Source organism: Rhipicephalus microplus, unplaced genomic scaffold, assembly GCF_043290135.1.
Source record: "Rhipicephalus microplus isolate Deutch F79 unplaced genomic scaffold, USDA_Rmic scaffold_152, whole genome shotgun sequence".
Lineage (NCBI taxonomy): Eukaryota > Metazoa > Arthropoda > Arachnida > Ixodida > Ixodidae > Rhipicephalus > Rhipicephalus microplus.
The window spans coordinates 158,077-185,699 of NW_027464723.1; the positions used below are offsets into that span (position 1 = coordinate 158,077).

The window sequence follows — 27,623 nt, forward strand, 5'->3', positions numbered from 1 at the left end:
ATGGTGTGCGACATAAAAAGAAATTACTTCAAAGAGACACGCAGGAGGATGTGTGTGACCAGTTAGTACTAAGATGAGTAGCAAGTTATGTGACCGGGCCGTTGGTTCGTGAATAGTACATGATGTATTGCATAACAGATGCTTGTCTTCATTCATCGCTCCTTTTTCTCTTCTCTGTTGTGCAAAGTGCACATTGAAATGAATCGTAGCTCTGTTACTAATGTCGGCATCTGCGAAAAAGACTGACACGTGGACATTGATTTCTTAAAATGGCTATGTACACTGGTGTTTTATTTTTTGAAATAGGTAAACATATGTGCTATGTACATGAAGTTCTGTCTGCACCTACACATGATGTCAGCATGCAGACTTCCTTCGCAAGATGACCTTTCCTTTCAGAAGCTGAGACAGATGAATCTTGACCTTGCCGCTGTCGCTTGTTTTCTTCACCCAAAACTGTACAGTAGAAAGAAAGCAGTTGGAAGTTAGCATTCTATCCTTTAGTCTGACCGGCTATGCCGTTTCTTTTACAGTGATGCACTGTACCAGTTTAAGCACATAGTCAATTACAGCAAACGTTCGAGCAGAGCACGGGAATAAAAATAGTACTACTAAAAAAATTACAATGAAATATATACGCGCTACAATATAAAAAAAATACCACGAAACAAGCTAAGTAGTGCAGCCTATGCAGCGTAGAAACTCTCAATGTTACTACACCTTAGCTGTTCATGTGCAGTAAAGCAATTTTGTTTTTTCTTGAGCACCTAGGGCACAAATCAAAAGGTGTGCACTTCATGAACACTGCTCCATCAAATTGCAGGCTGAGTTTATGTATAGTAATATATAGTAATCACAATAATTAGTTTATTCACAATTAATTTATTCACAATAATGTAGTCAAACTTCGTCATAGCGAAGTCATGTCCCTCCCCCTGCAAATGCCAACCATGCATCAACATACAGAGTAAAGTATGTAAAATAACATTCTCCTAGATATAAAACAATGCATTTTGTACTATTATTTCACTAAACAAAGCTCTTGTTTAGGGGGAAGAGAGCACAATCTATGCTGTCTGAAGTCCCAAATGTCACATGAAAACTCGATGCACTACTTCCAGTGTACGAGCTAAGGCGTATGCAGTGTTTTGGGCAATTAGTCAAAATTAAGTAATGCTGGACTATAGAACATCGTATGAAGCAAGATAAAGTGAAAGAAATGACCAATAATCACGCTTGTGCCACTACTCACCTCTGACGTGCCCACCCCTGAGATGACACCGAAGAAACGGCCCATATCTTTCGAATCTACGCAAACGGATTGGCCCCTTTGATAGCTGAAACAAAAAAACAGAGACAGCACTGCAGCTTCATGTTGCTGAATCGTGATTCGAGGTCTCACCATTTCCGCTCGTAAAACAGTTTGCCGTCCTCTATTCGGGCTTCAATTGCGTGTGAGCCGTGGTCCATGTTTCCGTATTCTTCACCTGCGATAACAGGCAGAAAAAAAAAAGCAAGATTAGACATGCTAGCCCAAAGGGACAGTGCAGCTGAGAAGTTGCTTGATTTCTCAACTCACAATCCAGTCTCTTGCTAAGCGATGGAGCCTTTCCCTGAAAGAAAGCATCAAAATAAACAATTTGTGACAAGCAAATTGCAACTTTCTACTTTGCTGAACCATAATCCCGCCACCCTTGCCAAGAAGCAAGAAAAATTTGCAAACGCTTCAGCGTGCCACTTAAGAAACAAGGCCCACAAAAGAAAAGTAACTGCTCAGGTATTGGTAGGATCAGGACTTAGTTCTAGAATCACCTCTAACATCTCTCACCACTGGCTGCTCCGGAGTAGGCACATAATACAGATAACAGCAGTCTTGTTGGGATAATGCTTGGCATAATGCGAGCAATACTGTTGGAAATTACCTGACATATCTCTCGCCAAGCCACACAAAACCCTGTCAAAGTGATCGTATCTCCCAATACGACTTCTCAAAGAAAAAAACCAGCCCAGGAGCTGTTCCAACTAGGTACCATGATCAAGAAGCTGTGGGCTTACCCCCAACCCCGTATTACGCTCCACTCAACACTCTGTCTCGACTCGACAGAAAGTCAATGGCAGCGCCGCCCCTCAACGGAAGTGGCTCCTGCACTTCATTGGCATCCCAGAGCAATTCCTGGGAAGTGTAGAGTTTTCTCCTGTCAAGGGGTGAAGCAGCATTTTACTCGATGGAGTGAAGGAGGCGCTCAACAATATGTGGGCTAGTGTAGGACAGGAATGAAGAAATGCTTGACAAGATCTGTTACAATAACATAGACCCGATAGCATGGATGAATGTGCGTGAAATTAAACCTGGATTTCATGATGGAAGGTTTAAAAGACACTTCTTCAGACTGTGTGCATCGTGCAGATGTAGTAGGTGTAACTGACTGCAACACATCAACTTGAAGGCAGCAATGACACCATCCCAACAGTATTAGGCACGGTTGTAAGCCAACGACAAGAAAGTGTGCGGGTAGCATGAAAGAGAGCTATCACTTTACATACCTTGCTTAAAATCTTCAGGTCGTCAACTATTTCACCATCGTCCAAGAGGAAGTTAAGCTGAGGTGCCAGCGTTAAGGAGCAATACGTCATTATAACAGCACTCAACATAGCCCACAGTGATTAACTAAGGATGTGTCTGGCCACCACATATTGATAAAAGCAACACTTTACGACAAACACCCATGGAAGAAAAAATTGTCATCAAGCAATTGACTAGCAGTACAGCAACTGAAAACTAGCAATTGAGTATAACTGCAGTACAATATTTCTAGCAGTAATTACTGTGCTGTTGAAACCTATACCAACTTTATAGTAACTTAAGTGAAATGATTGTAACAAACATAGCTCACACGATGACTGCATCATAAACAAGTTAACATCATGGTCACTATGAAACTTTCCCTCGTACAGCTCGTGCAGTAAAAAGCGCGTGACACAGTTGCATGAATTATTGTAACTGGAAAAATAAAACGAAAACATGTCTAATGAAAGCATTTGAAAGGATATTAGGTGAAGTCTTTCGCCTCTTTTCAGGCATTGGAAGTGGATCGTTAGGTCTTCTGCGTAGTTTTCTCGTTGTCACAGATTTCACCTCCATGGAATCTGCGCACCACGGCAAGCTGGAACCTTAAATGAGACAATTTTAGTGCAGCTGGCAAAGAAATGGCAAGCAAGCAGGCACACAGAAACAAAAGGAAAGCAAAACTCACAATGCAAAATAATTGAAAGCAAGGTTCATGCACTACAAAACCGATATAACATGCACTAAATGGTAACAAGAGCATGAAGTTGGATGTCTTGGTAATACATAACTAATCACTGAATGGTGGACTGAATGGTTACAATAGCAGTGGTGCAGTGCTTAGACAAGCACAAGCTCAACAAGCAGAAAGGATACCATTCGGCACTGGCATAACAACTCATTTTCACTACAGTTTCAACCAGTTAAAATGCCATGCATAGGTAGTCTTGCATAGAGGTGACAGCAGAGAGCTCATTGTTTGTAACAATCTATGGCTTAGCCAACTTGTACTGTGCGTCTTCTGGACAAGGGCAGAGTCTGGTATGCATTCGGTATTGGTTAAATTTTCGAGAGCTCTTTCCGCATCACACGTTTGGCCCGACAGCAGCAGTCGACAACGAATCATCATCTTATGTTCGATTCAGCAAATAGAATGCAAACGTTCGAAAACTAAACAAGAACCTAATGTGCACAAGTGTGTGCTACTGCTTCAGATATCAACCCAAAGATAACACTGTAACCACCAGAACAAAATGCAGCCCTGCTTATCACACTCCAACATACTCCATAAATTATTATAACAGCAATTGTAGCACCCAAGTTGATGTCCATTAAAGGGGTACTGACACAAAATTTTGCGGCTGAGATGGCCTGCGAGATCTATTCTCATGAACATGCGTATATCGCCTGCAAAACATCAACAGCAAATATAGCTTGAAAGGTATATTAAATTAATTTTGAAGATTGTGCGAGCGATCGACTCTATCGCATTATTGACACCCTCAAAAGGGACCCTTGAGAAACCCCTACTTCCCTCACATGACTGCGCTGCAGCAAGTTATGACGACGTCATAGCCTCCACTTTTTTATTTGGTCGCGTTTGCACCAGCAGGCTATTACTCGGCAGTTGCTCGCGAGTCCGCGGCACAAGGGTTGGAGGTTCCGTGTTTGCTGACGTTGTCACCTCATTTCCTTTTCGAAAAAACTTGATGCGAGCCGCGGGAAAGTGCATTACAGTTATGTGTGCTGACATGGTCGAGCGTTGCACTCAGTGGCTTATTGTTTTTGAAACCCAAACTGACACTGCTCAATAATAACGAGCCTGTAATGAATTATCTGTCACATGCCGCAAAAAACGATGCGCCGCGTTATGGCTGACAGGCCCCGAGGAACTTACTGGAGCAAACAAATGCGAGGCCGAAATTTTTGTGTCAGTACTCCTTTATTAATAACATAGTATCCACCCTCCTTTTAGAGAAGACTAACCGCATGAACAGTCATTTCTTTTCAGTCAGATGAGAACACATCGCTTGCATATATAAAACGATTCATCAGTGCCCAGAAGTGCCTGATGGACGAGTTCTGTGGCTGTAAGAATTTTCTTTCGTTCTCATAAAAGTAAAGGTCAACCAAAACCCCATAATGAATACATTAGCACAGTGTATTCTAGCATTCAGTTCACCTACATTCACAGCTGTTCACATACATGTAAATATTTAAAATTACTGAGAAAACCACCAGGCTCAAGTTGTAGAATTTTGCTTGTAATGTGGCATATATATTGACGGTGCCTAGTTCAGGTGGGCATTTCACGGATAATTGTGCAGATACTCCAGTTGCATTGACAATCGCATTGTCTGACACTGGAAATTTTATAAATTAGTATGTTGCCAGCGCAACCTGGTGACAATACCATTCCATTCTTGCCCTGGCTGCGTCTTTCATATGATTAAAGGAACACTAGAGGCAAATATTAAGTCAAAGTTTCATGAAATAGTGATCCAAGAACCTCGCATTGTTAGTTTTGTGCCAAGAAAGTGCTTACTTTCAAATAAAATCACGTTTGTACTTATCCAAAACTCGTTAGCATGCTTCAATTTACCCGAATTAATACTGTCTTTCTGACGTCACTGTTGTCGTGCCTAACGTTGCCCGCTTTTACTGCGCGGTTGCCAACACCAGAAGCAGCAGAACAAAAGTAGCGGGAGTGACAGCAACAACAATGGCCATTGAAAAATTTTCTGCTTGCTTGGTTCAACCGGGCACCGCAAGATGGCACCACCTATCCAGCCTAACCAGGCGAAAACAGAACTTTCGAGCCACTCACGCCATTCCCCATAGCAACGCCAGGAGGTTCTTTTTTCTATGGATCAAACAGAAACAGACAAGCAGCATTTTATTACATGTTGCAATGCACTGAATGATCTTTTTTTTACTGTAGCTAGATTGATTATCAGTGATTCATTGTAGTCGGTCGCTCTCACGTCATTGGTGTCATTTTAAAAATGTCCTACTCGTGGTGCATGTGATGTCATACATTTATTTTATTTCTCGATTAGTAGAGCACTGCTATTCATTATATTAACATTTTAGGCATTTGCAAACATTGATATCTCACTCTGACCAAACATTGATATTTCACTCTGACTTAAATCATTATTTGCCTACAGTGTCCCTTTAACGTGCACTCCTTTGTGTATGAAATGACATAATTTTGTTTTGGATCATGTCTTGTTTATCTTCAGATAGATGAACCTAAACCTGCGATCCCAGTGAGTTTTAGATAACGCAACTATTTAGCAGTACAGCAACAACACTTTTGGCTTTTGTGCATCTCTCAGTGAGTCTCCATTTAGCCATGGTTGTGCTAAATGCATGCAAATGTTGTGGTACAGTCGTACAGTATCTGTTATTACTGCATGCAATAATTATGCTTCACTCAAATGCGCATAAGGACATCATGCTGGGGCAATCAACGCTTTTGGTGTGCACATCGGCCAAGTCACCTGCTCGCACGACGATCGCACCGGCCTACATACCAATGCCACTGGCTTTTAAAAGAGCCCTGCAACACCTTTTTGAGTTACCACTCAACGACCTTACTGCTGTTTGTTGCCTACCACCTAACATCCACAAAAGGTTCTCTAGTTTTAATCAGCCCCGTACATCACAATAAACATTCTCATACTAATCAGAGAGCATGGTTCCTATGCACACCAACTAATGCTAACACTTCTCTTTCGATGACCACAAACATTGATTATGCTGGCGTGATTGATAGTGCTAATAGTAGTGAGCGAATGCACAAAGTGTCTTCTGGCTTCATTGAGGTTTCACAATGTTCAGATGCCACTTCAGGTGCAATAAGACCAGGGATGCCGGATGCCATGAAGCAACAAGCAATCTCAGCTTGCCCAACCTTTGCAACTGCCACGATTTAGTTGCTGGACTTGCACAGATTGCGTGTGCGTGCCACCTCTAAGCAGGCCATCTAGAGGAAGAGATTGACGTTTCACCCTCTCTCTTATTGCACTCACTACATTCCTTCTTTACTCAGACGCACTCACAGCGTGATTTCTCTCAACCTTGTAGGCTACCTCCAGCACTGTTGCTATTGCAACAATGATTGGCTCAAATGTCCACAGTAGCCATGGCTACAGGTCGGCAACATTTTTCTAACTCTGTTCAAACAGTGTTGCAGGGTCCATTTCAAGAGCCAAAGTGCATTGTCACAGCTTTTTGAACCATGCCAAGGAGGCTACATTTCTTTTCAGGCAACATGACAATGACACATTATACATGCCACTGCCATCGCCTAAATGACAATGACAAACAGTGCAAGATGCAAACCTACCTCCAGTGAGCTCGACGGTGCTCCTCTCCGCTTCTATCGCGCGCCGTTTCTCTTCCAGATCCATTATGAGCGATTCACGCAGGTCTATCTTCTTCTCTTCAAATTCCCGAACAGCTGCTTTCTTCTCATGCAAGTATTCTCGCTCCACGCGCTCAACCTAAGATGGAGGATTGCAAGAAAACAAAAGGGAACATTGAAGAGCCAAAGAATGGCAGTAGATATAACAATAATTGAGACAAAAGTTTGTTTTATGCTTAATTTCCAAGACAGGTTGGTACAAGTGTGCTACTGTTTGCACTGGATCCTGTCAAATTGTGGTATGAAGAGACGATACTTGATGTAAGGAGTCACTGAATGCACAAAGTAAACCTGAAATTTTCCCCACCGGTACTTGTGCACAACAAATATGTCATTAAGCTAGTACCACATTTCGTGAAAGCGTAACTACGTAAGACTCCATAATAAAAGTGGCTTGATTGCGTACAACAACAAAAAAAAGACAGATTACTGCGTTTCTTCTCACTACTTCAGGAAATAGCTGTTATCAGAAAATGTATCAAGACGTCCCATGTAGAACTTATTAAACTGTGATCGTGCATTATGCAGAGCATCCTTCCAATTTTCAGTGCACTATCCTCAGTACTCGGCAGATCAGAAGACAACAATGTTCAAATCTCGGAAAACTCTGCTGCTCGACAAAGGGCAAAGTGGCGACGGACACTGACGCACCTCGTGAGACTGGAACACCTCGTTCAGGAAAAGCCGCTCTTGGTAGAGTTGCTCAATCTTGCGCAAGCGTTTGAGGTACTCGGGGTGCGTTTCCTCCTTGAGCTGTGTTAGCTGTTTCTTCAGCATGGCGAGCTTATCCCTGTACATTCTGAAAGTAAAATCAGGTTGTCCCAGATCAAACAACTGTCCGGTGTTCAAGCTAGGCATTGCATCAGAAGAACCATGTCACTTGTGATTCAAACAACTTTGCTTGTTCGCCTTAAACAGGGCTAAACAGCCCTGCGAACCTACAACTGTACAACAACATGGACAGACAGCACACAGGTAAGAATGGTAGGATGAGTGCTCGTCCTCAGTGCATTTTAAGACTATGTGCACAAGCGCTTATAAATGGCTAATAAAAAGAATATTCAAGAGATTTTGCCTGATTCGTGAAATGAGGGTAAGAGAAGCTTGGCGTGTGCGTGCCCAATGTACTAATTTTCTTTCTTGATATAGCATTGCACAATGCTCTCTCCTAAATGTTTTGCTGCTCAATGTATTTTTATCTGCACACATAGCAGTACAACATTTCAATTGCTACAGGCAACAACGATGGTCATGCATTCACACCCAGGCATGCGCAAAGTTACGATTCAGAAGGGGGCAGTAGTTCACTGCGATGAACCTTCAGCTCCTTTGATGGGGAACCCTGCACACGCTTTTGCTCGGTCATTAACAAACACGTTATTAATGAATGACAAGTGTGCACTGGGAAACGTGATGATGACTAAAAACAACCTACATTTGCTGGAAAAATGCAAATGAGCTCATACAAAATGCAAAATGTGACTGGAATATTTTACAAGTGAATTGGCGAAAAAATAAGCCCAAATCTGCTTATTATAAGTGTAACTGGCCACTCCTGTTGAGACCAACATTGACATCAAACTCAAATGTATCGCAGACATTTCCCAACATTCTCGTCAACCAAATGTCCTCTTTTGGTATAACAGAAAAAACAACTTTAAAAAAGATCGTTGAACATAAATCACCACTTATAAACTCTTTCTTTTCTTTCCAAACTTCATAGAATTTCTTTGGCAATTTATGATGTTAGGGAATAGCACAGCAACAAAGACATAAGCAAATATGCTTCAAGTTCACCACCTAACGAGAACAAAGCAACTTTCGAGGTGAAAAGCAATACATTAATATGTGATACAACAGCACGGCCTTCTGTGGAACCACTGTACAAATAATCAGGAACAAAAACAGAAAGCGATGCACTCTGTAAAGCAGCTAAGTAGAAGAAACAATCGCTCCAATGGACAGGGACACCTATTGGGAATAATGCAGAATATAAAGCTTTGTGATCTTTTCAACATTTTCTTTTTAGGAAACAAAGATTAATTTACATAAAAGCACAACACTTGCTTGGTTGACTTCTCAAAAAAAAAAAGAAGCAGATACTACGGTAAAATGGTGCGTTGCGCCTGCAAGGTACTACGAGAAGTAAAAAAAATACACTAAAAAACCCAAACTGACATATTACATTCATTTTAGTCCACGCAAGCGGTTCTTTCGTGCGCGAACAACCAGCTGACGTTACGCACAGCAACGGCAGCGCCCCGCACGGCGTAAAGTGGCCGACAGTAATGCAGATGCTATGACGTCATCAGCCACGCTCAGCATTTGCGCAGCTGTAAAGAAGCTTCACAGTGTCAAACAGCTGCTCACACCGTCTGGCGTGAGTGCGCTGCGCAATAAAACGGTCGCAGTAACCGTCGCAGCGTTACAAATTTTGTAGGTGATGGACACATGCGAGCTTACTGTTCCTTGATTTCGGTGCACTCCTCTTCGCGCTGCTTGACCATGTCCGTCTCGCTTGCATCTTCAGTGTCTGCGGAGGGAAAACAACACGAACCACAATTACACGTCGTCATACCACGAAGTGTTCTGCGGATCAGACACTGCACGAACGCACTGGACCCTAGCATGCTCAGAAGTTCTCGAGTGAGTGCCGCCGAGTCCACTGGGTTATCGGCTCGATTCTACCTGCAGTCAAATGTTTTACACCGAAGCGTTCGCCAAGTCCTAAACACACTGGTCGACGATTGGAAGCGCAACAATGCACACAAAACTATTAGCCGCCGCGCCTTCTACCAACGGCTTGAGTTAGAAAAAATGACAGTTGAAACCATTTCAAAATTTTTGGAAATGGCTCCCGCGGCCACGCTTAGACTGCTTTTTTTTTTTTTTTTCCCCTTCGAAGTCGTGATGCATCAGCACTCGGTCAGGCCTGCACATGGGTTGCTGTAATCTCGCGTACTCGGGAAGTAAAAGAGAAGGAAGAATAGACGCACATGAGGGCGGTCATTTTGTTTACCCACCTTCGTCCGAATCCCTATCGTCGTGATCGAGTAAGTCGTCGCAGTCGATGCTGTTGTCATCGTAGTCGACGTCGTTGCCGCTTTCTTTATGCATGGATGCGAAATCTGCCAGGTCTTGCAGGTACATTACAACGAGATCGCTCCAGGTTTCTAGCTATCTTATTATTGCGCGAATAGAAACAACCCGTCGCGCAAGAGAACTTATATGCACATGAAGACGAGAAAAATTAGCTAACTCGCCCGAAACGCTGACCGAAGATCCAAGTTCGACCACGGAACGACAACAAATGCTACCATTGGCTGAAGCAAACTGCGGCACGCAAAAAGTCTGGTGACGTCAATAATCTCAACTTTCCTTTAGACGTTAAGTAAAGAAATGTTTCACTTCAAAATATAACTATTTTTAGCTTTTCTAAAATTGATGTTTAATAGCGAAAAACGTTCATCTGCATTTTTTGTTTTAATTCTAAAAATAATTTTGTTGACAAAGCTCGCGCGTTCTCGTTTATCGCGAGAAAACGCGACGGGGAGGCGACAGTCTTGCGATTGCGCAGCAAAAAACGTCTTCGTGTACTTAGCGTTCCATCGGTGGCAATCTTTCGACATCATGTCTTTCCGAGGAAACGAATGCAGGATCTACGTCGGAAATTTGCCCCCGGACATCAGGAGCAAGGATATTGAGGATTTGTTTTACAAATTCGGCAAGATAACTTTCATCGACTTGAAGAACCGCAGGGGTCCGCCATTCGCTTTTGTTGAATTCGACGACCCCAGGTAAGCGTCCTACGTAATCTTGTAGGCGCGCGCTAGTGCATTAGAATTCGCTTGACTTGGAAGACTGCAGTAAGTGGTAATTAACACCTGTGTTTTCGCTGCGGGGCGGCACTCGTGCTCATTGAGCTGTTTCAAGGTTTCGGCCCGGGCACCACCCTTGCCCTATTGTTTTGGTGCTCTGGTCTAGCGCTGTTGTCCTAGATATACATTTATATATTTTTTTCCGTGTTGCATTGCTTGGGTAGCTGCCTCTTGTGACTCGCCTTGCTGTCGCAATCTTTACCGCGAATGCGGGGGCTTGCGCGCGTTTACTTCGGAAATGTCGGAACTGTGCCATGACGAAGCTCGTGGAGCACACACAGGCATTTGACTGTTATGTGTGCATTGTAAAAGAACATTGTTTACTGCAGATGTAAGCATATTTTTCTGTTGTAACGCAATTTTGCACGTCGTCAGACTTGCAGCAGCCTCTAGCGTAACTTTCGCCACTTCAGACAGATAAAGCGGCTGCGTACCACCCCCTTCTATATCGCTATCAGTAGTGGTAGGAGAGCAGTCTTTTTTTTTATTTTTCTGTCTATCGATATTGCTGGAAAGTCGCTGTTGGTGGCTGCAATTACGGAAGATGCCATCGCGGCATTGTTCGCACTGCAAAGAGCGTGGACGGAAGCGCCTTTTATAAAATAAGGGACCCGACATGGCTGAGTTGCAGCTGTTTCATTGGACAGCTGGTTTGTCTGGTTGTATTGGACAACGTGGACAACGGTGATTTGCAACACGAATGACAGCGCATCGAATAGGTGTGGGTCGAGAAAACTAAATTAGGAGCCGCTCGCTGGGAATGATTGACATGCGAAGTCCGAAGGGGGGGGGGGGCGCATAACGAGAAGCCCGTCGCTCCAGACAATTTTTGCATTTTAGTAACTGAATTACCCAAGGGCGTCACGCGGGTAATGCGCGCTTATGAAATCGGTGGTACGCTGGGACTGTACCACATTCTTCTTTGTGAAATACTTTGCAAGTACGTTTTCGTCTCAAATGAGCCACGATTTGCTGTCTTAAATAGAAATCTCTTCGCAGCTGACCTGTGCATGCGTGCTTGGAAATGGTATGCAATATCGTTGAGAGTATCATGCAATATCGTCTTATGTATCATTAAAGGACGAGTAATCGGCAGCACTGCAGCCCATTGAGTAGTTTTGCACATTCAAGTAGATGTTGGCCCATATCAGTTTCCTACATTATTTGCCGAATGGCATTCTCCTATGACCGTGGGCGTATGTGTGTTTGAACTATACTGTTCCAGAAGTTCTATCAGCACTGTGGAGGCTACTGGGCGCCCCAGCCAATAGGAAAGGCAATTAGCCCCTCCACATGTATTCATCTGTGCCGTGTCGTCTGCTCGCCTAATTGTCCTTGCACGCTCATTGCGTGTAACATGGATGGTTTATTAACTTTTAAAAAATACGTAAAACTGCCAAACAAGCCATTAGACTTCAACTTCAGGAAGTTTGGCATCTCAACGACTTGTGGCTCTACTGAACATCGGTAGACGCTCATGCCAGAGGATAACTTCACTTTGACGCTCTTCGTGGCTCTGGCATAACTGCTTCTCCATCGAAGCATTTTCTCGGATCTCTCGCAGCAATGCTTCTTTTGTATCTTTTTTTGTTTCACCGAAGGAGCATCCGACACGTGCAGAACGCCGTGCGAGGTTGCATGTCTGATATTTGGAGATGCAGCGTTGGTCTGGCGACACAGCCCAAGCCCTGGCCTCTGCGCATTGGGCTTCTCAGATACGGCTACGCAAGCAGCATATCTCGCTAATAACGACCCAATGTACCTGATGCTTCATCCTCAGAGCAAGAGGAAACAAATCGATGGCTGATTTCACAATTTATTTGTTGCTGTCAGTGCTGTGGCGATTTAGTGGGAGCAAGTTCAGATCGAATTGGGTGGTCGCTTCTGCATAGGGGCTGCCAGCCCCGCCGCGGTGGTCTAGTGGCTAAGGTACTCGGCTGCTGACCCGCAGGGCGCGGGTTCGAATCCCGGCTGCGGCGGCTGCATTTCCGATGGAGGCGGAAATGTTGTAGGCCCGTGTACTCAGATTTAGGTGCACGTTAAAGAACCCCAGCTGGTCTAAATTTCCGGAGCCCTCCACTACGGCGTCTCTCATAATCATATAGTGGTTTTGGGACGTTAAACCCCACAAATCAAATCAATCATGCATAGGGGCTGCCATGTTGATTTGTAACCATAGTTTCTGCCGGTAAACCGACACAAGTAAATAAATGCGATGAAGAAAAAAAACATAACGTGTATTGATTTAGCGCAACACACACCAAACAAATGCCAATTTTAAACAACCCTGCCATTTTCAAGGCACTTATATATAAAACTACGTTTCATTGTGCAGCCGTGTGGCTTTCTTACACTCCGCAGCTTTGGTAGTGCTGAACCAAAGTGGTGAAACGGTAGAGCTGGGTTTTTGATGAAGTGTGTGCATTGCTGACTAAAAGTAGATTATGATCACTTGCCACTAGCACCGACCACGACGTTTCTTTATACCGCCGAATGTCCCGCATAACGGGCCTGTTTGCAAATAAGTCATATCCATATCCGCACACAATGTAATGGCTCTGGAAGCGCATTGTTGTGTTCCCTTTCATATAGCTGGAAACTACTATATTTTTAGGTACTCGCACTGTTTATTGTACATGGACAAACTGAACACACCGCAAACATGTAACAGATGTAATGCCAACTTGCTCCTGTATCTGCTCTTGGTACATTTTGTGGCATAGCCCAGAACGGACCCCTTAGCCAAACAAATTATGGTTATAAACTTGCAGTAATGATTACATCACTTTCTGTTTATTGTAACAGTGTTGCCTGATTTGGTAAGGTGTTTCTTAAAGGGACAGGAAAGGCAACTAGTCGACGATTGTTGAAAATAGCGGTCCAGAAACCTCGCAGTGCTACATTTGTGCCAAGGAAGGGCTTATTTTAAAACAAAATCTCGTTTCAGTTGTCCGCAACGGGCTGACTCGCTTCAAATTACTCGCCTCAATGTAGCGTCTCGCGTCGCTGTTGTGCACATTGCCCAGCTTTAATGCGCGGCCGCTGACAATATAGTAAAAGGGAAAGTAGCAGGAGCCACAGCATCAACAACGGGCATTGAACAATTTTTAGCCATGGCCTTCAAAATGGCAGGCGTGCTTGGTTTAACTGGGCCCCGCTAGATAGCACAAGCTGTCCAGTTTAACCGGGTGAAAGTTGTACTTTTAAACAAGTCGTGCCATTACCCATAGTAACGTCTGGCGGTTCTCTTTTTCATGAATCGGAGACGAACAGGCAGCATTTTATTAAGTCTCTTGATGCTCGGAAGGTTCTTTATTTAGTGCAGCTAGATAGATTACTAGTGATTAATTTTATGCGGTTGTCTGAAGTCCTCAAGATCATTTTGAAATTTTCCTACTGCAACGCATGTATCTCAGACATTTACCTGATTTTATCGGTAAGTAGGGCACTGTGATGCATTGAGCTTTCACTGACGTGAATTATTTGACTTTATTGTCTCTTTAATTCGCATCTGCTAATATTCTGCACGTCAAGTTAGCACTTCTTTCTCTATCCTTAAACCATGCTTCTTCATTATTGTGCAGTATATCGGTGATTTTTTAAGGCGGTCGCACAAACTTCCAGAATACAATCTGATTTTACTTGACCACTTTGCTTCTTTTTCTGTGACAGAGATGCAGAGGATGCTGTGCAAGCCCGAGATGGCTATGACTATGATGGCTACCGCTTGCGTGTGGAATTCCCCCGGGGCTCTGCACCCGGGCGAGGCAGCATGGGACCCGGCAGGGGCAGAGGTCCCCCTGCCCGGAGGTCTCAGTACAGAGTTCTTGTTTCAGGTACGTAGGGTTCCTAAGTGCAGCAGTCGTCAGACACTCAAGTTCCAGGGCCCTCATCTGGCAATCACACCAGATTTCGCCTACGTTTTAACGTATAGCCAGATTTAAAAAATTGGGGCAGTATTTTTTGCTCTGCTATCCAGTATCTGAAATGTGTTACTATTGGAAGACTGCAGCTGTGCTGCATTTTACATTATCTGGGCAAGTTGGCTTACTGTACATGCATGATCCGAAATCTGAATAGGTGTTTCATATGTGATAGTGTCAAACTGAATAACTGTGCAGAAGATTTGGGAAGAGCTTGTTTCATGAACTTGGCTCGCTTGGAATTCCTGCTTAATTTGCCAATTCTGCCCTATAACCTGGTCTATGACCACTAACTGGCTAGGATTTCATTCAGTTCCCTTGAGCAACTCTTTTTTTTTACTTGTTACATTGACTCCAAGTTGTAAATGCACCTCATAGTTTCATTTAGTGAGCCTTGACAGTGCTGTTTTGCAGTACTCAACAGGCTTCATACCCGAAGCAGTTTTTTTTTTTTAGCTGTATTTGAGGAATCTGTATCTGCTTATTTGTGTAGGTTTGCCCCCTAGTGGCAGCTGGCAGGACCTGAAGGATCACATGCGGGAGGCTGGTGATGTTTGCTATGCTGATGTGTTCAAGGATGGTACTGGTGTCGTGGAGTTCCTCCGATATGAGGACATGAAATATGCTGTCAAGAAGCTGGATGACTCGCGCTTTCGGTCCCATGAGGTGAGATAGACTTGTTGGGTTATCAAATGGAGATTTTGTTTGAGTAAAATGCCATTTATAGCAGTTCGGGCTTCTGTAGGGACTATTTGTTGCAGAACGGATTATTTTTACAATTGGCTATAGTTGTAAGGGTGTTCGTCAACTTGGGAACCACCAGTGCAAAATTTTCATTGTGATAGCCACGTGTAGCATGCAATAGTGGCATCAGTAATTAGTAAACTAACTGTACCTAGGTTGAGCTATAGAATAAGACAAGTTCTGGGAAAATAGTCCTGGAGAAAAAATATCCTTGAACGGGAGGTGTTGCTGGAGTCAATGTTTTGACTAGTGGTCTTGTTTTTGTCAAGAAACTGGCTCCAGCAACACCCCCTGTTCAAGGTCCTTTCATTTTTCCAAGCTAATGTAATGGACTTCCATTGAACGAGCCTTGCCGCGGTGGTCTAGTGGCTAATGTACTCGGCTGCTGACCCGCAGGTCGCGGGATTGAATCCCGGCTGTGGCGGCTGCTTTTCCGATGGATGTGGAAATGTTGTAGGCCTATGTGCTCAGATTTGGGAACCCCAGGTGGTCGAAATTTCCAGAGCCCTTCACTGCAGCGTCTCTCATCATATGGTGGTTTTGGGACGTTAAACCTCACATATCAATCAAATCAATCCCATTAAACGAAACTCGGTTAAACGGAAACGTTGCATAAACGAAATTATCTAGGCACATTTGGTTGGTCTCCTATATATTTATTAAGTTTCAGGTAATTGGAACATTTTTTTTGCTTACATCAGTTAAAAATGAAACTAAAACGGGCAGAAATCCATGAACGGCGAAAGTGCCCACGGCAGTCTTGCAACCATGTAACATAGACCGAAGCTAGCCTAGCCAAGCCAATCCAGCGATCGACGTCTCGTCGTGAACTTGAGATGGAACCGAAAAAACGGCAGCACTGCACTTTCACTCGCAATGATAATAAAAAATGATCCAAGAACTTGACCGCAATGGCCTTTCGAAGACGAATATTGCGAAAAAGTTCAATATTCCCAAGTCCACTCTGTCGAGGATACTCAAGAACAATGGGAAGATTGAAGAAGCTGTAAAACTTGGGAACTTTGCTACGGACAGAATGCGGATGAGAACGACGGCATAGAAAGAAATCGAAGATGTTCTTTTCCTCTGGTCCAAGCGAGCGCACAGTGCGAACTTCCCGATCCGCGGCCCTAACATGGAAGCAAAGGCCAAAGAGATAGCTACTCGGATGATGATCGAGGACTTCTGGTTGAGTGATGGCTGGCTGAGCCGTTGTAAAAAGCAGCACGGTCTTGTCTTTCAGACAGTTCCTGGAAAAAGTGCGGCTGTAAACAGAGATTTGTAGTCACTGGCAACAGGGGAGGTGGCAAGAAATTTTGAAAGCCTACGATCAACAGGACGTGTTTAATGTTGATGAAATGGGGTTGTTTTATAAAGCTCTCCCTACTGAGACTCTTGCTTACAAGGGCGAAACCTGTAGGGAGGAAAGCGAAGCAAAGATCGTATTACAATGCTAGTAGCTGCCAACATAGGTAGCGAAAAGTTGAAGATGTTAGTTGTGGGGAAAGCAAAGCACCCATGCTGCTTCAAAGTTGTGTGCACGCTGCCTGTCACGTACCACGTGAACGGGAAATCTTGGATGACACAAGCAATCTTGGAGACATGGTTGCGCGAAGAGGATAGGTTTACTCAGTAGAACAGGAAGGTTATTTTTATCGTTGATCAATGCCCTACTCGCGGTCAACTCGATAGACTCAAATCGATCAGCCTAGAGTTCCTGCCATTAAATGCGACCGCAATCGTTCAATTGTTGGACCAGGGCATAATTCAAAAGCTGGAGGTTTTCTACCACTGCCAAGTCCTCCAGCGAATGCTTCTTTGTGCAGACAAGATTACAATGTGGACTCTCTCTCAGCTCATCATTCTAACCAATGCCTATGAATGTGTGAAAGTATCAGCTGTGCAAAGGTGCTTCCACCATGCAAGATTTTCTAGACAAGAACTTCCAGATGACAAAGACAACATTGCCGAGGCTGAGGAGGCTGATACTCTCTTCAGTCAGGTGACACGCCCCGCCGCGGTGGTCTAGTGGCTAAGGTACTCGGCTGCTGACCCGCAGGTCGCGGGTTCAAATCCCGGCTGCGTTTCCGATAAAGGCAGAAATGTTGTAGGCCCGTGTGCTCAGATTTGGGTGCACGTTAAAGAACCCCAGGTGGTCTAAATTTCCGGAGCCCTCCACTGTCTTTTCTCGTAATCGTGTAGTGGTTTTGGGACGTTAAACCCCACATATAAATCAATCAGTCAGGTGACACAGTCATCTTTCACGCGGGTGGACTATGAAACACTTGATGAAAAATTCGCCGCATGCCGCGAGGTTAGTCTTCAGGAACTTGCTGCTGAAGTTCGAGATGAGGACCTGTGCTGAAGTGGTGATGAGATGGTGTGTGTGATCCTGAGCCCATTGCAGTGGCGGGACAGTGCAGCAAGAGATGCTGTCATCTTGTTCCAGCGCTACTTTGAACACGATGGTGGCACGGATTTCCTGCCCAGCCTTTCGGCCATACATTCTAACTTTGTGAAAAAATGCTTGAACAAAGCCAACCAAACTGTTATCATTTCTTTTTTTCTGAACAAAGCCAACCAAACTGTTATCATTTCTTTTTTTCTGAGTCAGTAATCTTAGCAAAGTTTTTTTTTTCTAATCAGCTATAGTAGTATTGTATGCTTCTTTTTTTTTTTTTTTTCAGTCAGCAACATTGGTGCTTTTGAAATAGTCATGTTTTCATTTTGTGGGCTTTGCCTAAATGAAACTTCTCATCAACGGGACAAATTTTCTTGCCCCATCGAGTTCCGTTCAAGAGGAGTCCACTGTATGTATGAAAAGAAATACAAGATGAAAAGCACCCCCTGACCTGAATGTTGAGAATTTGATCCGTGCTGCAGTGGTCGCATTTTGATGTTGGCAGAATGCTAGAGGCCCAGGCGTCGTCAGTACATGAAGAACAGCAGATCACATTTCTGGAGCCCTCCGCCACATCGTGCCTCATAATTGTATCGTGGTTTTGGCATGTAAAACCCCAAATATGTGTATTATTACTATTATGATTAGTGCTGGATCTACCACAGAATTTCAGTTGTCTTGCCACCATGAGAGAAGCACACTGGCACTGATGTTTTTATCGCAAACTTTTTTTGCCCCGGTCTAAGGTACAGTATTGGCATGTCTTGTGTTCTCTGGGTATGGCAGATGTGATTCATTGCAAAAGTGGTTTAAATTGCTCATAAGCATGTTGCAGGCGTTCGAAACAAAAGGGCTCAAGCAGTCACTGAAAGAGTTCTTAGTGCTTTCTAATGAAGGCCAGTGCAAGGGTGACTGTTCACTGGGACAGATCGGATGCTCGGAGGAGATCCTCATCGGATGGGGCAGCCTGCGAAACAGTCTGAAAAACTGGAAACTACTTGCGAAGGGACTTCATCAAAAAGAGTAATTTCCTACTTGTAACCCAAGGACAGCCTCATCAGCAGTCTGTTGCGATTGCTGTGCATGCATCTCAGATGCTCAGTGTGTGCCGCTGACTACACGAGAAGTGGCCCAGTCCTGTGCAATGAATGCCGGTGATTAGGAGGCCTGTAGTTTTTAATGACCCCTTTGGCATTTATTTTCATTTATAAATTAGTCATTTTAAAATAAGTTTTTGAAGAACACTTCGACTTAGTGGTCGTTGTGCATTTCTGTGCTTGAGTTCTTGATGTGTAAGTGATATGTTAAAAGAGCATGCTAGAAATGTGTAAAATGTACGGTTTGGGAAATTATTTTGAAGAAATTTTAGTTACGGCATTATATGGATTGCTCACTCGAAGACTTAAGTAATCAATAAAAACCGTACTAGTGCAACTCGAGGAGCCACAGGGTTTGTACAGGTCTTTGAAATGCTTAAAAACCCTTGAGTTTGAAGAATGCATTTTCAAGGCCCTTGAGAAAGTCCTGGATTTTTTTGCCATCCTTGAAAATCTTTGAATTTCCTGAGCAGTGCACTCTCATATCGACATTGCGACCTCCTAAATGTGGTACATCTGTGTAAGAACCTGCCAAATTCCCCATTTCTGAAGCACTAATCGGGCGTTGGCGCACATGATCTCATTTTGCAAAAGTGCATGTAAAAGAAAAAGTTGGTTTATGGTGAGGGTGAAGCAGTGAATGTGATAGCGAAAAATTACAATGTCACACGAAGAAGGGCAAGCAACCCCATACATGCAACGCGCCGCTCAAGCACGAAGGACGAATGTAAAGAAAGTGCACAGGTCGAGTGCTGATGAACGACTGTTGTAGCTCGACACTGGAAGCGTGCTGCTTAAACAAACCAAGAACTGTGCTAGAAAAGAACACACATATATCCACAGGATGAGTGTAAATTAACCACTGACACTCTTCTTACTTCTTGGTTGTTGAGCCATGAGCTGCGAGTGTCAACTGCGCACAAGCCGGCAGGCACTCTTGATGGGGTGGTGCCATCAAATTTCAAGGTTATAGCCAACATAAGATTATATATTAAGTCACTTCCCAGTTGTACCTAATTGCTCATTCTTCTAATTGAGCCCCATCGTGAGTGCGTCCAACACTGACATAGCTCTACAGCAAGGGCAATAAAAGTTCTAGTGACGTCACTCCAGATCTGTAGTCTGCTGAGTGACTTCCGCCCCGTACATATCAGCAAAGCATCGCGGCTTCTGCAGGTAGCGGCGAAATTGTTTTGCAGGTGCTTCTGTGGCACATGTGTGCAAGAGCTGACAATACTCAGCATGACGCATGCAAAGCTTTGTGATCACGTGACTAAGTCAGATACACTGCTGTGTACCTGCACAATTTCGTCCCCACAAACAGGAATTGAAAATTGCCCATATTAAAAAAGCGACAAATTATATAGCGAGAATAAATGAATCTTGGTGCGTGTATCGTGCTTATTGGAGCTATAATTTAAGTTTGCAGCAAAGAGCACACAAGCCACTAATATTGTGGCACGACCCTTTAAGGGGGGACATGGGCCTTGGGCAAAACTTTTATTGCTACTGCTACTAGAGTAATGAAACTTGCAGGTAATATGTAATTTAATGTGCCGATTTCAAATATGCAACCAGTTTTTCTGTATCTCACGAAGAAAAAATTTTATACAACTTTTTCTGTTTTACACTTCTGGGATGACTGGCAAAAAAATATTTTACAATAACCAAGCTAAAAATTATATATTCCTGAATGCTCAATGAGTGCAAGAAGCATAATTTCGTGTTTCTACATTTATTTTATCCCAAGTTATAAAAGTTCAAAAATTTTTATTGAGACATGAATTCTTTGTTGTTTGCCCAAAATTTCAAAATGTTTCAGGGTGAAGAAACATTGTATTATAGGCATATTGCACTCTTTGGAAGTCTAGCTATAAGACAAAAAAAAAACCCATTAAAATTGGATGATTAGAAGGGTAACAACAGCCACCCAGAAAATTGGAGACGGCCAATAAAAGTGTTTTGAGAAAAGTGGTTAAAACTAATAGACATGTGAAAAAAGCCTTTTATTCTCCTGGATGGGCGAAATTACAACAGCCAGTGGCTCGGAAGGCTCCTGGAGAATAATCTGGGTGGGGCTTTCCTCTTTGCCTCCGCTTTGCAGCTGCCTGAAAGGCTGCTGATGACCCCCTCTTCCTTTCTGCATTGATAGTGCGTTGGGAGTCCTTTTCATTAGCCCTTCGGCTACCCTTGGCGGTTTGCTCTACTTGGAGCTCTCGCAATATGCTTGAGCTGGCATTGTGGGTGCCAAGGTTGAACCTCATCACAGCCTCTCCAACTGCTGCCTCGACTGCATATAGTGAGGCATTTTTGTCTTTGGGCGCGAGGCTCCAAATGACTGAATGCAGTGCCTCATTAGCGTTCTGAGTTTGTCCTCTCAGGCACCGCTGCAGCAACTTCTTGTCAGCCAGACGCTCAAAAATGGGCCGCAGTGCACTGCTGACCGCTTCTGGCAAGTTGTACCTGCTTTTTGGTGGTGGTTCGTTTTTTGCCATGGCCGAGTTATATTTACACCATGAGTCAGGACCATCCGGACAGAAGTTATGATTGGGCTTCTCATCTGTCGACGTAATGTGATAGAATGTGGCCCACACTGCGTTGTGCATTTTATCTAAGTCTCCAGCAAAAGACTTGATAGCCCATCCATAATAGCTGGAGATCTTGGTGATCAGGTCTGCGGTCAGCCGTCCTTTACCACTAATGCGCTGCGCATCACCTGACTTGTGCTTTTGCACAAGGGTGCGAAGCGCTGTGCCCATTCGCTTCTGAATGTGGTTGGTGTACACTTCTTTTACCACAGGAATGAAGCCATAAACTTTGGCTTCACCAATGGCAATGAATGAGCGGCTATCACCATCACAGAGCTTGGTTGTATACCTGAGGCCATGCAGAGAGAGTGAACGTTGAAACAGGATCTTTGCTGCCTCAACTTCCATTTGGCCTGCCTTGCAGCTTGTGTTTTTTTGGCATAAGTGCTGTGCCTTCCATGCAGCATAATCTGGGCTATCTGGCTGCGGCCCACACTCACAGCCGAGGCAGAAATTGGAGAGAACCACGTAATCTAGCACATATCCTGTAAATAGCTCAATCACGGTGGCCATATCAATGTGAGAAGAGTGTCCACGTGTGTGCCATGAGCCATCAAAACAAACAGCAATGTTACCCGGATTTCCAAAATTCAGGTCACTGTACAGCTGTTTCACTTCGGCAGCACACTTTGCCAAGTTCTCAGAGCATGCTTTTGCCGTAGCTGGGTTCAGCTTGGTCTTCAAATAATGCTGGTAGGTCTTATTGTGAAGACCTCTGTGAGAAACTCCAATGGCAGAAAAAATGTCATTTAGGGCAGTCTGCCCATTCCCCGTGCTTTGCACCGCCCGTGCAGCGAGAATATTTATTTCGAAGGGATTGCACGTCGCCGAGCCAGCAACTCTCCGCGAGCTCCACTGCGATCGCAGTTCACCGCAATTGCTGCACGACACTGTCAGTTTCACGGCGATGCCGTACTCACGCGTGTCCCTCTCAATAGTTAGATCACCACGGCACACACGACAACTACCAACCTCGAACAGGTTATTTACAACGTCCAGGTCAACAACCGTATACGCCGTGGTTGAAATCGGGGCACTGTCACTCGCGACGCACTTCATTTTGCTTTCCGTCGCCGGTACTGACGCTAGCTGGGAAAGTCTCTGCTGCGTTTGTTGCTCGCGCAAAGCACAATCTGCACTTGTTAAAAAAGTCGAGTCCAATCTTGTGCGCTCAGGCCGCGCAGCTCCGGTGTCCTGCACGGCCGCTGCCGCAACCGTCGGGGCGAAGTCCAGGGCGTGCGCGTCAGTCGCCGGCTCGCGTTCCGCCGTTGTCGTGTTATCTGATGCCGGTCCAAGGTGCACAGCGGGCTCCGTCGAAGGCAGCGATGCATTTCTTCGCTTCGCAACACGCTTCCGTCGCGATTTGCCGAACTTGTGCACGGTGCGAAATTTCCGATAACCGTTAGGCATGGCGCACGACGACAGACGACAATGTTCTCTTTCAAAATGGCGGCAGTTCGTTTTCGCTGCAAGCAGCCGGAAACAACCACGGACCAATGAGGAGGCGCACTTTTGTCACATGGCGGCTGTGGGCCAATGAGATAGCTAGGTTTCGTTTTCTTTTTTGTTTGATTATTCAGTTACAGCGTATCACTGAAAACTCGCGTTTGGCGGAAAAAAAAGGGCGAAGGATGCAGTTTCAAAGGAGGCCAAAGATGGCTGCGCTCCGTGGCACGGTTGCAAATCGGCGGCGGCGCGAAACTGATCATTTTATGGCGTTTACCGCGAGCGAAACTAGAAAGTTCGCGTAGTAAATATGATCGTCCGGGAAAACTATACTGTTTACAGGCCTAGAGTTTTGCGAGAACGTGCAGGAAGATGTCCTGAATGCAACAACAACAAAATTGAAAAATCGTTTTTTTCGCTATTTTTTCGCTTTCAAGACCCGTGTCCCCCCTTAAGGCCCGAGTACACATGCGGGTTGAAGCCCATAACTTTTCGACATGACATCGTGCTCTCTCCCCATGGAGAGGGTATGAGAAGTTGTTAATACTATGCTCTCCTTTTTTTAGTTGTGATATCCATATATTGTAAGTGTAATGAAATTTATCATTTTTGAAAATTTTTAGAGTGAAGAATTCCAGCTTAGCATGCCGCTTTGATTCCTTGAAAAACTTGCAACAGGTCCTGGAAAGTCCTTGAATAGCCTTGAATTTTCGCTTTAGAAACATGTACGAACTTTGAGCCAGTACAAAAAGCCAAGCTGATCTTCAGTTTCGGAGAGGATTGCATTGTTGGCTCCATAATGCTTCCCCATACAAAGTGGGCATTTTTACGCATGTTGCGAGATGACCTACTCTACTGTACAGTGCACATCCGCAAAATTTTGAGATCGGACCCCGTCTCTGGTCAGGATATTTCGACAAAGCCATGAGATTATATGCCGTATTTACTCGCTAAATGAATTTTTTTTTTTCACAGAAAAGTTGACGTCAATTTCGGGGGAGGGTTCATTACGTGGGAGAAAGTCGCAAGAGTTAGCAAAAACCTCGGACAACAGTCTTGCTTATTTTGGCCCGCGAAATGCGTGACGAATCTTCTTGTAGCCAGAAGCTCTTGTTTTCTACTGTAACAAATGCACATGGATCGATTTGTCCAGCCGCTCTGTTCGCATGCTCGGCCAACTGCACAATTAAAACCAGATGTGTAGCTAGCGTACCGGCCAAACGTGCACTGCACAGCAGGTGTTTCTGACTTGGTTCCCAACAACAAACCCGAGAACAACGCAGTGTCGGATGGCGGCACCACACAAATGTTGCTGCATGCACCATCGTTGCGGTGGGTGCTTTGCATGGCCTCTAAAGTGGTGGGTGCATGGCTTGTTTCTGCGCCGCGCGCCCACCATCACGTAGGTCATGCATGTGTTTTTCCTTTCTTGTGCTGCTGTGCTTGCGTAGCGCTATAGGGAGAGGTTTCGCCTGCATTTGACAGATGGCACTCTACCGAAAAAGGCGCGACTTTTAACTTTTGTCGTCCGCATTCACACTACTCTGAACGGTTTACTATGCTTTAACTTTTATTGCATCATTATTTTGGGATACAGTCGAACTCCGCTACAACGAAAAATTCGCGATAACCCGTCAGCGGCTCATGGGAGTCAATGCATAAATATTGTCACCGCAACAAACACTTTTTCTTCAATCGTTCCGCTTTAATGAAATTTTATGATGCAATTATAGGCTCAGATACTTATTGCTATGCAGTAAACCCAATCTTTTATGCGTCCACGAAGTCTAAAGTACGCGTTGGCACCACCAGAAACCGGCTCGGCAAGCATCAGAGTTACTGTATATGCTACCTTTAAGTAGCAGAGTTGCGCCACCATCTTCAGAGCGCTGCTCTCTCTGCCTACAGGCGGTCAACACCCCTATTTGCAGAGCGCCATCACATGGTCATAGGTGGTTCATTTGCACTCTGGAGAAGCCAACGCTGGGCATATTAGGCGGGGTTGGCAATGACTGTTATTTTCACCGGGCTTCACTAATGTAGCAATGTGAATAGAAATACGGTAGCAAATGCATTCAGTGTTGAATCGTGCTATGTAGAGCCCATGTGATTAGCCTCGTGTGCAGCGGGTGTTGCTATAGAAAGATTAGTGTTCAGTCGGAAGGAATAAACGCTTAGCCATGGTTGTCGGCAGTATTTTCTCTTGGGAATGCAAACCATTGTTGAATCGCGGCTTAGGGAGGATGAGAGCACTGGTCTAGCTTAAATGAGATTAAGTGCTGCTGTGGCTTTAGTGGCGCAAGTGCCTCTTTTTTTCTCTGCTGACGCTCATGCACTCCCCCCCCCCATTTTTTTTAATCTATCCACGGCACTGCAAAACTTGCTCACTATGAATTAAGCACACATGCAGTAGTGAATACGTTATACATGCATAGTTGGTCAGCGTGTCAGCTGCATCTGTCTAAATTTGTCTGGCGGCTGAAACGCTAAAATTAGAGAAAATTGAAACTAGAACTATATGAATCGGCAAGGTGTTGCTGCTAGCGGGTGAATTGAATGCAGCTTTGAAACCTTAAGGTGAAAAAATGTTGGACATGACAGGGTTGTTGAACAACAATTTACATCCATTGTCGTGAGCCGCGATTGTAATACGAGCGTAATACCAGAGCCACGCGTAACGCGGGTGTCGCACGGCCACTCTCGATCGCTATCCAGCTCGCTCTAGTTGAAGACTACAAAGCTTTAACTGGTTAACTTGCACAGTGAACGAATGAACCCATCGCGATGAAAATATTCTATTTCTAAGTGTCTCGATAGCGATCAAGAGTAAAAAGTAGTTTTATATAGGCAATTGGGAAAAACTGCGCTAAAGAAGCCGAAGTAACGTGTGCCCTACTATAAATATACATATGTATCACTAGTTCAACGAGCTGACGCACTTTTTTCATTATTGCATATCATGAACGTAAATATAAAATCGAGACCTCCAGGCCTGAAGAGAGCAACTGAGCTATTCTCGTACCTTCATAAGAATCGGAAGGGAAAGATAGCGAAGAAAATGAATAAAGCAACGCTAGTGCTCAGAAGTGCAAGCACTGCGCCTACGCCGGTGGTGAGTGGCTTTCCCGCAAAACTTTTTTAGATGCCTTTTCAGATTCCGATACTTATCATGTTCGCGCTTGGCCAGTGTGGTAGCTAATCAGAGTGGCTGTTTATCCGCATCATCAACCAAACCAGCGAGCCGTGAGCGATGGATGATAAGAATGGCATAGAATAAAGCAAAAGTCTCCGTTCCACGATACTATGCCTTTATGTCGGCGTTGTTGGGTGCACTTTCACGGCGGACAGCTGCTGGTGTTAACGTGTTAATGCAACTGTTTGGTACGTTCATGAATGCGGTTGTAGGCGTTGTTTCAGCGTGCTTTTTTGCGTCGTGACGCTGCTGGGAAAGAATAGGAAGCAGTGGACAATTTTTTGGATTTTGAGAATAAACGTTCCTTTGTTTTGTCAGCTCAGATCTGCTATTAATGTAATATAATATAATTTCCCTACAACGAAATTTTTTCTGCACCCCATTTGTTTCGTTGTTGCAGGGTTCGACTGTAGAATGACTTGATTTCACAATGTTTCGATTGTCAATGGCACTGGTGCGAGTGGGTTCATTACGCGAGTAAATACGGTACTTCGGATAAACGTCAGCTTGTTAGAGTAATCTGGAGTCCTTTGCTTGCCTCGTGATAGCACTGCAGCTAGTGCTACGGCAGCCTACAAGCCTAAGGGAGTTTGTAAGGTGCTGCGACTTACTTGGGCCTGTGTGTGGCGATGTTTTGATGGGCTCCTCAATTCATTTCAGGGTGAAGTGTCGTACATCAGGGTGCGTGAAGACTACAGCAGCCGCTCGCGCAGCCGAAGCCGCAGCTACTCTCCACGCCGCTCTCGTGGTTCTCCCACGTACTCTCCAGCCCGCCGGTCTGGGTCACGAACACCATCACGCTCCCGCTCCTGCTCGCACTCCAACTGAATTGGGAACATTTTGAGGTCTGATGTACGATGGACAGCACTGTGCGCTCCACAGGCAACCTTTCCGACCAGGGTTTTTTTTTTTTTTTTTTTGTGAATCATTGTAGCTTCACTGCTTTTGTTTTCTTGCAGTGCTGTGGTTGATCCAAAGTGCTGTTGCACTGTGTTAATTTCGGGCTGTAGCATTGGCCACCATCTCATCATTGTTCAAATCTGGAAGGTCAGCTGTCCCCTGTTAGAAATTTTTTTAATGCAAAGTAGAGTTCGCAGGCAATCATTGATGCAGAACATTAGCAACTGGATTCCAGCTTTATGAGAGTAGTCAGAATTAGCAGCTGTCATACTAATTCTATCTCCAAATGATTTTCGTGCATATGCATAGAATAATTTTTGTGCTTTATTCAAGTACTGCTTAAATTGTCACTTTTGTAGTGTGGGAATGTCATTTTTGCATCACCATTTCATTAGCCCACCGTTTTGTGACAAGCCATGTACAGATTGTTTTTCACCTTTATTCTTGTCACCAGA

At 44.4% G+C, this 27,623-nt stretch overlaps 2 protein-coding genes across 5 annotated transcripts; one reads left to right on the forward strand and one right to left on the reverse strand.

Annotated features, from left to right (window-relative positions):
* Window positions 1–260: 260 nt before the first annotated feature.
* LOC119180294 (sin3 histone deacetylase corepressor complex component SDS3) lies at window positions 261–10,284 on the reverse strand. 4 transcript variants are annotated; one of them, XM_037431464.2, is made up of 11 exons: window positions 10,022–10,284; window positions 9,462–9,531; window positions 7,650–7,797; window positions 6,921–7,077; window positions 5,394–5,429; window positions 3,052–3,147; window positions 2,545–2,606; window positions 1,580–1,613; window positions 1,403–1,487; window positions 1,253–1,337; window positions 261–456 (listed from the first exon to the last, which is right to left on the reverse strand). In XM_037431464.2, the coding sequence occupies exons 1-11, from the start codon at window positions 10,146–10,148 to the stop codon at window positions 358–360; spliced, it is 999 nt and encodes a 332-aa protein (XP_037287361.2). In that variant the 5' UTR covers window positions 10,149–10,284; the 3' UTR covers window positions 261–357. The 4 variants fall into 4 exon arrangements, with proteins under 4 accessions (XP_037287361.2, XP_037287354.2, XP_037287378.2 ...); XM_037431457.2 differs by having other exon boundaries at window positions 3,052–3,171; XM_037431481.2 differs by lacking the exon at window positions 5,394–5,429.
* Window positions 10,285–10,554: 270 nt separating this feature from the next.
* Window positions 10,555–27,343, forward strand: LOC119180315 (serine/arginine-rich splicing factor 1A). The gene is made up of 4 exons (XM_075885457.1): window positions 10,555–10,795; window positions 14,549–14,712; window positions 15,293–15,465; window positions 26,929–27,343. The coding sequence occupies exons 1-4, from the start codon at window positions 10,629–10,631 to the stop codon at window positions 27,094–27,096; spliced, it is 672 nt and encodes a 223-aa protein (XP_075741572.1). The 5' UTR covers window positions 10,555–10,628; the 3' UTR covers window positions 27,097–27,343.
* Window positions 27,344–27,623: the final 280 nt, after the last annotated feature.